Genomic DNA, 11,119 nt, shown 5'->3' with positions numbered 1-11,119 from the left:
GGTATTCACTATAGCACTGGTAAAAAAAAATTAAATAAAAATACTAGCGCCCAAACCCTTACTCTGCTAAAACCTGGAGTAGTGCAAATGGAAATAATGTTTAGAGCATGATATAACTGCTTAAATGGTACTGAAATGTGTGGTATATTATTTAAAGATAATCTGCTTTTAAACTGTGTGGAAAAACTGACAATTTTTTCATACTTACCGTAATTTTCCTTTCCTGGTGCCTATCCATGGCAGCATACCTGTGATAAGCTCCACCCCGGAGTCCTCCCCTCAGGATAGTTAATACCTTATAAAAATGACACCCATACCCCCCCTGGCATTCTCCTATTATATTGAATACCATGGGAGGGCATGTATGCTGCCATGGATAGGCACCAGGAAAGGAAAATTACTTCCTTCCCTTTATTCCTACCCCAAGGTAGTATGAATAGTCTATTTGATGCTCTAAAGGGACTTGTGACTTGCAAGTAGCGTGTTAATACTTTGGAAATGTCCAACTCTTGTAGTGCACCCGAAAGTGGATCTGTAAAAGTAGGCAGTGCCCAGGCTTCTGAGAGAGTGTATCGGGACGAGACTTTTGGGACAAACCTTTGAACTGCCTGTAGCTCTACCATATTCAGAAAGAAGGCTATGTGTTCCTCTTATGCTCCTAAAGCTTTTAATTCTGAGGCCCTCCTCCCTTAAGTTACTGCAATTAGGAAGACTGTTTTGAGAGTCAGGTTCCGTAGTGAAGTGGATTCTATCGGGATAAAAGGCTGAGCCATTAGACAGTCCAGTACAAAAGGCAGATCCCAGGCAGGAAAGGAACGCTTTACTGGTGGTAGAATTTTATTGAATGCCTTGAAAAATTGCGTAATGAGTGCATCTTCTGCTCATCTTTTCTGAGTACCTGCCAAAATCGCTGCCACCTGGACTTTTAGTGAACTAAGACTGAAACCAAGGTCTAAGCCGGTCTGTAAAAATTCCAAGATCATTGCAGTGGAAGACATTGTGGGATCTGAACAATTGTCCTCTGCAAACTTCTTGAATTTATTCCATATTTTAGAATAAACAATTTGTGGAGGGTTTTCTAGCTTTTAAAAGAGTAGAAATCACACTTGCCGAACACCCTAAGGACAGGAATTTTTCCCTTTCAAGATCCAAACATGTAGGTTCAGCTTGTGTGGAGCTGGGTGTATAAATCTCCCCTGCGAGAGGAGCTATGGGAATACCGGAATCTGGATCGGAGGACACATGCTGAGGCTTATTGCCCAGAGGAACCATGGCCTCCTTGGCCAGTAAGGAAGAATAGCCACAACTCTGATTGTTTCCCTCATCAATCTGAGTAGAAACTTCTAAATCAAGGGTCTGGGAGGGAAAGCATATACCATCTTGCAATGCCATGGGCTCGAGAGGGCATCTACTGCTTCCGATGTGAGAAATCTTGGCAATTTTGCATTAGTTCTGGAGGCAAACAGGTCTATTTCTGGAGGATTTTGCAGATTCATGATCCAACTGAACACCGAAGGGTGCAGAGACCATTCGTTGTTTTCTTGAAAACAAGATAGATGATCCACCTGCTGATTCATATGGTCCGGAAGGTAAATTGCCTTCAAATCCAACATATTCCTCTCCACCCACAACATAATGGGCTCCACTTCTCTTAGTAAAGTGATGCTGTGGGTTCTCCCCCTGACGTTGCATATACGACACTGCTGCTCTGTTGTCCAGATGCACTAGAATTTATTTCTGAAGCAGATGTTCCTTCAGATTCACCAGGGCTAGGTAGACCGCTTGTAGTTCCAAGACATTGGAGACTACCCCCTTCATGGGGACATCCCACCTCCTTTGCACCGCAAGGTGATCACAGTGTGCTCCCCACCCCCTTGAGCTTGCATCGGTGGTAAAAATGGTCCGGGAGGGACACTGAAAGAGACGAGGTTTTGAAATTCAAATTAGGTCTTCTTTCAACCACCAGAGGAGACCCCCCTTATGGAAGTCGAGATTGTTATTCTTTGACATGGTGAGTTCCTTTTCCCAGTTGGTCAAGAAACCCCATTGAAAAGTCCTCAGATGCCAATGAGCCCAGGGTAACATTGGGATACAAGCTGACATGGTCCCGATTAGACTTAAATAATTTGATGCTGACAGGTGAGAGAGTGTTCTTACATGGCCCATCTTCTGAACAATCGCCGCCACCTTGTGGGGGGGCGTACTATACCGGTTTGGGTGTTGAAAAGAGCGCCGAGGTAAATTATTACCTGGGTCGGGGTTAGGAAACTCTTCTCTGTATTCAACCATTCAAACTCTCTCAGGGTGGACAGAAAAATCTCCCTGTGTTTCAACAGTTGGTCTGGACTGGCAGCTGGAAGTAGGATGTCATCCAAAAAGTGAAAAACTCGCAGTCCTCTTTCCCTGAGAGGTGCCAGGACTGCGATTAACACCTTCAAGAATATCCTTGGAGATGTGCACAGGCTGAAAGGAAGGCACTGAAACTGGAGGTGTGTTGGACCTACTACCACTCTTAAAAATCTTTGGAAGGCTGGCAGAATGGGAACATGGAAATAAGCATCTTGTAAGTCTACTGAGATCATTCAGTCTCCCAGTTGGACCATCTGGATGATCGTCTGTAAGGATTCCATCTTGAAAGAGTCCAGATGTATAAAACGATTTAACCTTTCAGATCCATTACTGGTCTCCACTCTCCACTCTTTTTGGGGATAAGAAAGAGAGGAGAATAGAATCCTGTGAATCTTTCAGAAGGAGGGACAGGGATTACTGCTTGCTGCACTAGTAGTGGGTGAAGGTATCTTTGCAGAGCCTCTGCTTTCTGAGGCGAAGCTGCACCTTTTGTCAGAATGAACGAGTCTTGTGGGGGAAGATCTCAGAACATTCAGAAATGGCCAGAACAGACTGTAGATACCACCCAAGGGTCTTTGCACCAGCTGGACCAGATTTCTGCAAACGTTTTTGACCTGGCCCCTACTGGTGGGAGTGGCTTTTTGTCAAAAGGATTTTGTCCCCTCCTGGGGGTTGGAGAGACTTCTCTGCTTGTTTGCCTTTAGAAACTTGGCTTGAGTACTTCTTCAATTCTTCTTGATATGCCTACTTAGTCAGAAGTGAACGAAGTTCTTGTTTCTGGACGACTGAAATTTAGATGACACAATTCGAGAGCGCCTCACTCTTCTATCCTGGGGAAGTAAACCCCGATTTTCCTCCAGTCACTCTCAAGATCGCCTTTTCCAGTCCCTCTCCAAAGAGAGCCTTCCCATCAAAGGGGATTTTGCACCAGTTTTGTTTAGATGCTGCCCACGGTTTTAGCCACAGCGCCCGCTTGGCCATAACTGTGTAAAATCGCTCTGGCTGAATATCTCATTGAATCTATTGTGGCTTCTCCTATGAAATCCGCCGAAAATGTTAGCTCCTCTAAAGCTTTAATGATGTCATCTTTCGGTGCATCTTCCGAAATGGCTACCTCAATATTCTCAGTCCAGACCCTGACGGCATTAGACTGAAGCTAAAGCTACAGCCGGCCTGCAGGCTCCCCCAGCTAACTGGTAGGCTTTCTTTAGGTCTGTGTCTATACGCCTATCCAGAGAGTCTTTAAAGGAGGCTGAATCCTCCATAGGTAGGGTGATATTTTTGGCTAGACGCACCACTGCAGCATCGACTACTGGAGGAGTGTCCAGGAGGGCTGCGTCCGAATCTGCCAGAGGGTATAACTTTTGAAGTCGGTTCAAGGAGAAGAGTTTGTCCGTCTTTCTTCATTCCCCTTCTATTGGATCTTTTAATTCTTCCAAAAAGGGAAAAAAGTTTAGTTTTTTCTTTAGAAACTGAAAATGACTTGGCTTTTTTAGGTGGTTCCTCCGCCTCTTCCCATCCAATAGCTTGCTTGACTGCAGAAACAAACGGTTGCACTAAAGAAAAGTTAAAGCCAGAGGGCTCTGATTTGTCCATAGAATCCTCTGAGTCGCCTCTGTCCCCTGCTGTTAGAGGAGGCGGTCTTGGTGCGGCCCCTGCAGGGCCCGTGGTTGATGAGCCAGGAGTAGCTAATTCTGAGGTGTGCACCTGGCCACTGAGAGTGTCCTGTAGTGAGGGAGATGAGTGAATTAACTCAGCTAAAGTGTCTTTGACTACTCTCTTTATTAAATCTGTGACTTGTGTAACCTGGGGGACAGGTAGCAGGTATAAAGCTCCCTGGGATGAGCTGTTTCTCAGGCACAGATACCAAGTCCGGAAAGGAAGTGACCAACAATGCTGTGTTTATTTGTGGTATATACAAGTCCATATACAGGTGCTGTACAGTGCTCCAGAAAAGAAAATAAAGGGCAAAGTAGCAAAACACAAAACCTAGCCGTGTCACGGCTCTAGCTATACAGCAAAGGCTGTCTGCTCAGGTGAGATTAAATTAGCCTGGGGAAGAGGACCAAGATCCGAACTGGATCATGGATCACAGATTTCTGAACGTGTATGAGAGGAGCCTGGGAGAGGTATAAACCCCGAACAGGACTTTTCCTGGCTCTCTCTGGGACGCTGTGCTACATATCCCCCCCCCCCCCCCCTGTTTCAACCCCCTGGGTTGGAACACCTGTGGCCAAACAGGAGTGAACACGGGACAGGGCATCTACATTCCCCATCTCAACACCTGGCCTGTGTTTTACTGTAAAGGAGTAATCCTGTAGAGCCAAAAACCACCGGTTCACCCGTCTATTAGTCTCCATCTTTTGGGCCATCCATTTCAGGGGAGCATGATCAGTTACTAACTCAAACTGGCGCCCTAACAAATAGTATCTGAGCGCATCCACTGCCCACTTTATGGCTAAACATTCCTTTTCAATGACTGCATACTTTTTCTCATGGTCATTGAGCTTCCTGCTTAGGTATACGACAGGGTGTTCTTCACCATTGTGTACCTGCGATAGTACTGCCCCTATTCCAACATCAGACACATCCGTCTGAACCAAAAAATCTTTAGAGAAATTGGGGGCATACAGTACTGGCTGTGCACAAAGAGCCTTCTTCAGGACTTGGAAAGACTCCTCTGCTATTGAGGACCACTTCACCATTACAGAGTCTTTACCTTTCGTCAGGTCTGTCAGAGGGGCAGCTATAGTTGCAAAATTTGGAATAAATCTTCTATAATACCCCGCAATGCCAAGAAAGGCCCTGACATGCTTCTTGTTTGCAGGACGTGGCCACTCCTGGATGGCTTCTATTTTACTCACTTGAGGTTTTATTACACCACGGCCAATAGTGTAGCCCAAATACTTGGCTTCCTCTAGACCAGGGGTAATGAATTAAAATTCAAGGAGGTCCGGTCGCCAAAATTTTCTTTGGGCCGAGGTCCGAATCTGAAGTCTGCGCTATGACTCAGAAAGATTGTAGTCACTGTATATCTATCAAAAACATGAGAAATGGACAATTTCCTTAGCATTTCAACAATATTTATTGTCAAGTTTCAGTTACAATATTAAACATGTGGACAGCTGGAACTAGGATAGCTTTACATTTGCTTTTGTCTTTGTAAGGAAAACAAACAACTATTTTTAACAAAAAAAACATGGAAGCAAATCCATAACTCTTTAATAAAACATAAAAAGCACATCCATTTTTCAAGTAAAAGAAGCACCTTCTGACTTTATTTCAATTTTTTTAACACCCAAAAAACTTTCCTGTCTAGTGAGAAAAATGGGATTTTGATTGTCCTGCCAGTAGTTTGAATCTTGGCTTAAATTGAGTTACTGCCATTCTCATGCACATATGTAGGTGCTCATTGGTAAGCCTGGAACGATACTTTGTTTTAATAATGTTCATAGTAGAGAAAGCTGACTCACAGCTGTATGTAGATCCAAACATGGTCAAGGTGTGTAGTGCTACCTTGATTAGACAAGGGAAATCAGTCTCAGGCACAGTCTGTAGCCAGAAGTTAGCCGGATCAGTTCCTTCAAAGTGCTCTCTTAGTGCGACATTTGTTTGCAGGTCAATCATTTCTGTCTGTAGAGATCCCTCATGTGCCCACTTGAAGGTCTGCATCACCTCCTTTGAAAACACTCTGACATCTTTAATGAGGAATGGATTGTGAATGAACAGGAGGATCTGATGTCCAAGACTGAAGCTATCAAACCTTTTACTGAAGTTTCCAATGAGTTTATTTATGAAGTCAACAAAAGAAGAAACATCTCTCTTTCCTTGAATCTGTTCTTTCACCTTTGTGAAATGCAAGCACTCTCCTTGCAGATCTTCCTTGAACAAATCCAGTTTTCTCTGGAAGGAGCGGACAGCGGTCATCAAATCACAGATGGAATTGTTCTTGCCTTGGAGCTTTACATTGAGTTCATTAAGGTGTGATGTTATGTCCACTAGGAAAGCGATATTTTCCATTGTGCTTTCATCTTGTAAAAACAGTGAAAACTGTCTTGCTTTCTGACTTTTGAGTTGCACTAAGAAAGCTGCTACTTCAGTTCGAATGGACCAAAAGCGTTCCAATACATTGCCTTTACTTAGCCATCTAACATTGTTGTGAAGTAAAAGGTCATTTGCATTTGCCTCAACTTCTTTAAGAAACTCTCTTAGTAAACGATGTTGATGGGATGAGGATACTCTGAGGAAGTTGATGAGTTTCATCATCGTGTCCATGATTTCTGCAAACTTGTCCGATAGAATGGCACACAGGACAGTCTGGTGAATAATGCAGTGGTAAGAAATAAGGTCAGGGTTGTCCTCTTTCAGTCGTGCCACAGCTCCTCTCTCCTTTCCTACCATGGCAGGGGCACCATCTGTGGTAACCGAGACCACCTTTTTCAGATCGATCTTCCTCTTTCTCAGAATCTCCTTAATGGCCTCGTATATGTCTTGTCCTCTTGTGTGCGTCTCAAGTGGTGTTACACCTAACAGGTCCTCACAAAGTTCTTTTGTTTCTTTGTGAAAAAATCTTACATACACCAAAAGCTGGGCATTATCAGTTATATCCGTTGATTCATCAATGGCTAAAGAAATGCATACTGCACTCTGAATCGCTGCATCAAGTTGTCCCAAAACATCCTCTGTTAATATTTCAGTCTTTTTTGTTGCTGTTGACGCCGACAGTGGGATCTGGTTGATTTTTCCACACAGCTCATCTTTTTGTTTACCCTCAAGTAAAGTTTCAGCAACAGCATTCAAACACTCCTTTACAAATGTACCATCGGTAAATGGTCTTTTGTGTTGCCCCAAAATCCATGCTACTTTAAGTGAACATTCATTTGCACGCTGCTGGGCTGTAAATGAATGTGAGAGGACTTTGGTAGATCTGTCATACTGGGCTTTCAGTTCCGTTATTTTACGTGCCCTTACCTCAGAATGCTGTGGATATGTTTGCGCAAACGAGCTGTGTTTTGTTTCGTAGTGACGCTTCACATTGCTACTTTTTATTAATGCCACGGTTTCGCAACAAATCAGACAAACTGGTTTTAAACTTCCCACAGGAAGAATGAACATATATTGGTCTGTCCATTCATCTTTGAAGACTCGGTTTTCAGTGTCTACCTTCCTTTTCTTGGCACAAGCCATGCTCTCGGTCACTTTTGCTACGGTTTCCTCCACACACTTTGGTAATATTCTGTAAATGTAAATGTCCCTATTAGTTTTCCCTCTTACATCAGTTGCCCCTATTAGAGTAAGGCCGCGTACACACGGGCGGATTGTCTGTCCAACTTAGTCCGCTGAACCGTGTTTCAGCGGACAATCCGCTCGTGTGTGGGCTTCAGCGGACTTTTTCAGCGGACAGTCTGACGGACTAAGTCTTTCGGAATTTCCGTAATTTTGTCCGTCCAAACTTGGTTTCAGCGGACAATCCGCTCGTGAGTAGGCTAGTTCGACGGACTAAGTTTGGCACATGCTCAGAAAGGATTTACACGGCGAAGGTTGCATTGCAGTGTATTGGACGTCGAATTTCTCGTCCCGTCGTACATGCCGTACACGTCATCGCGCAAGCTTTCAGCGGACTGTCTGTTCATCGTGTGTGGTCAAGTCCGTTCATTCAAAAGTTGAACGGACTGTCTGTCGGATTGTCTGACGAACTTAGTTGGGCGGATAATCCGCCCGTGTGTACGCAGCCTAATTCATTAATTCATTGCCCCATCAGACTACCCCCAAAATAAGTTGCCAAAGGCAGACTACTCTCTTATATCAGGCATTCTTGTCAGAGTGCCCACTTACATCAGGTTTCTGCAATGGAAAGCCCCCTTACAGCTGGTGTCTCCCATCAGTGTGCCCCCTTATACAATTTGTCACCATCAGAGTGCCCCATTATATAAAGGTGCCCTCTTACATAGGGTGTCCACATCAGCGTGCCCCCTTACATTAGATGTCACCATACGTGTGCCTCCTTACATCAGGTGTCCCCACCAGATCAGATGTGCCCATCTGATTGCACTTTAAATTAGGTGTGTTCTTCACAGTGCCCCTTTACATCAATTGTCCCCATCACCGTGCTCTTACATCAGGTGCCCCCATCACAGTGCCCCTTTACATCAGATGTCCCCATCACAGTGCTTCTTTAAATCAGGAGTCCCCATCACAGTGTCCCTTTACATCGGGTGTCGCCCCTTTACATCGGGTGTCCCCATCACAGTGCCCCTTTACATCGGGTGTCCCCATCACAGTGCCCCTTTACATCGGGTGTCCCCATCACAGTGCCCCTTTACATCGGGTGTCCCCATCACAGTGCCCCTTTACATCAGGTGCCCCCATCACAGTGCCCCTTTACATCAGGTGCCCCCATCACAGTGCCCCTTTACATCAGATGTCCCCATCACAGTGCTTCTTTAAATCAAGTGTCCTCATCACAGTGCCCCTTTACATCGGGTGTCCCAATCACAGTGCCCCTTTACATCGGGTGTCCCAATCACAGTGCCCCTTTACATCTGGTGTCCCCACCACAGTGCCCCTTTACATCGGGTGTCCCCATCACAGTGCCCCTTTACATCAGGTGCCCCCATCACAGTGCCCCTTTACATCAGTCGTCCCCATCATAGTGCCCCTTTAAATCGGGTGTCCCCATCACAGTGCCCCTTTACATCGGGTGTCCCAACCACAGTGCCCCTTTACATCGGGTGTCCCCATCACAGTGCCCCTTTACATCGGGTGTCCCCATCACAGTGCCCCTTTACATCGGGTGTCCCCATCACAGTGCCCCTTTACATCGGGTGCCCCATCACAGTGCCCCTTTACATCAGGTGCCCCCATCACAGTGCCCCTTTACATCAGATGTCCCCATCACAGTGCTTCTTTAAATCAAGTGTCCTCATCACAGTGCCCCTTTACATCGGGTGTCCCAATCACAGTGCCCCTTTACATCGGGTGTCCCAATCACAGTGCCCCTTTACATCGGGTGTCCCCATCACAGTGCCCCTTTACATCGGGTGTCCCCATCACAGTGCCCCTTTACATTGGGTGCCCCATCACAGTGCCCCTTTACATCAGGTGCCCCCATCACAGTGCCCCTTTACATCAGATGTCCCCATCACAGTGCTTCTTTAAATCAAGTGTCCTCATCACAGTGCCCCTTTACATCGGGTGTCCCAATCACAGTGCCCCTTTACATCGGGTGTCCCAATCGCAGTGCCCCTTTACATCTGGTGTCCCCATCACAGTGCCCCTTTACATCGGGTGTCCCCATCACAGTGCCCCTTTACATCAGGTGCCCCCATCACAGTGCCCCTTTACATCAGTCGTCCCCATCATAGTGCCCCTTTAAATCGGGTGTCCCCATCACAGTGCCCCTTTACATCGGGTGTCCCAACCACAGTGCCCCTTTACATCGGGTGTCCCCATCACAGTGCCCCTTTACATCGGGTGTCCCCATCACAGTGCCCCTTTACATCGGGTGTCCCCATCACAGTGCCCCTTTACATCGGGTGCCCCATCACAGTGCCCCTTTACATCAGGTGCCCCCATCACAGTGCCCCTTTACATCAGATGTCCCCATCACAGTGCTTCTTTAAATCAAGTGTCCTCATCACAGTGCCCCTTTACATCGGGTGTCCCAATCACAGTGCCCCTTTACATCGGGTGTCCCAATCACAGTGCCCCTTTACATCGGGTGTCCCCATCACAGTGCCCCTTTACATCGGGTGTCCCCATCACAGTGCCCCTTTACATTGGGTGCCCCATCACAGTGCCCCTTTACATCAGGTGCCCCCATCACAGTGCCCCTTTACATCAGATGTCCCCATCACAGTGCTTCTTTAAATCAAGTGTCCTCATCACAGTGCCCCTTTACATCGGGTGTCCCAATCACAGTGCCCCTTTACATCGGGTGTCCCAATCACAGTGCCCCTTTACATCTGGTGTCCCCACCACAGTGCCCCTTTACATCGGGTGTCCCCATCACAGTGCCCCTTTACATCAGGTGCCCCCATCACAGTGCCCCTTTACATCAGTCGTCCCCATCATAGTGCCCCTTTAAATCGGGTGTCCCCATCACAGTGCCCCTTTACATCGGGTGTCCCAACCACAGTGCCCCTTTACATCGGGTGTCCCCATCACAGTGCCCCTTTACATCGGGTGTCCCCATCACAGTGCCCCTTTACATCGGGTGTCCCCATCACAGTGCCCCTTTACATCGGGTGCCCCATCACAGTGCCCCTTTACATCAGGTGCCCCCATCACAGTGCCCCTTTACATCAGATGTCCCCATCACAGTGCTTCTTTAAATCAAGTGTCCTCATCACAGTGCCCCTTTACATCGGGTGTCCCAATCACAGTGCCCCTTTACATCGGGTGTCCCAATCACAGTGCCCCTTTACATCGGGTGTCCCCATCACAGTGCCCCTTTACATCGGGTGTCCCCATCACAGTGCCCCTTTACATTGGGTGCCCCATCACAGTGCCCCTTTACATCAGGTGCCCCCATCACAGTGCCCCTTTACATCAGATGTCCCCATCACAGTGCTTCTTTAAATCAAGTGTCCTCATCACAGTGCCCCTTTACATCGGGTGTCCCAATCACAGTGCCCCTTTACATCGGGTGTCCCAATCGCAGTGCCCCTTTACATCTGGTGTCCCCATCACAGTGCCCCTTTACATCGGGTGTCCCCATCACAGTGCCCCTTTACATCGGGTGTCCCCATCACAGTGCCCCTTTACATCA

General features: G+C 46.8%; 1 protein-coding gene across 1 annotated transcript; it reads right to left on the bottom strand.

Annotated features, from left to right (window-relative positions):
- Positions 1–5,664: 5,664 nt before the first annotated feature.
- LOC143932972 (SCAN domain-containing protein 3-like) lies at positions 5,665–7,536 on the bottom strand. The gene has a single exon (XM_077455897.1). It carries the CDS (start codon positions 7,534–7,536, stop codon positions 5,665–5,667), a length of 1,872 nt encoding a protein of 623 aa, XP_077312023.1.
- Between the last annotated feature and the right edge of the window lie 3,583 nt (positions 7,537–11,119).

This window comes from Lithobates pipiens, unplaced genomic scaffold, assembly GCF_037356315.1.
Source record: "Lithobates pipiens isolate NorthernLeopardFrog02 unplaced genomic scaffold, aLitPip1_a1.2 Scaffold_27, whole genome shotgun sequence".
Classification (NCBI taxonomy): Eukaryota; Metazoa; Chordata; class Amphibia; order Anura; family Ranidae; genus Lithobates; species Lithobates pipiens.
Note: the sequence above shows the minus strand (reverse complement) of the source record. Positions and strands in the feature narration are given on the sequence as shown.

What these genes read in the sequence shown, in the direction of transcription:
- LOC143932972 (XM_077455897.1), bottom strand. Translation starts at nt 7,536, where the DNA reads ATGGCTTGTGCCAAGAAAAGGAAGGTAGACACTGAAAACCGAGTCTTC.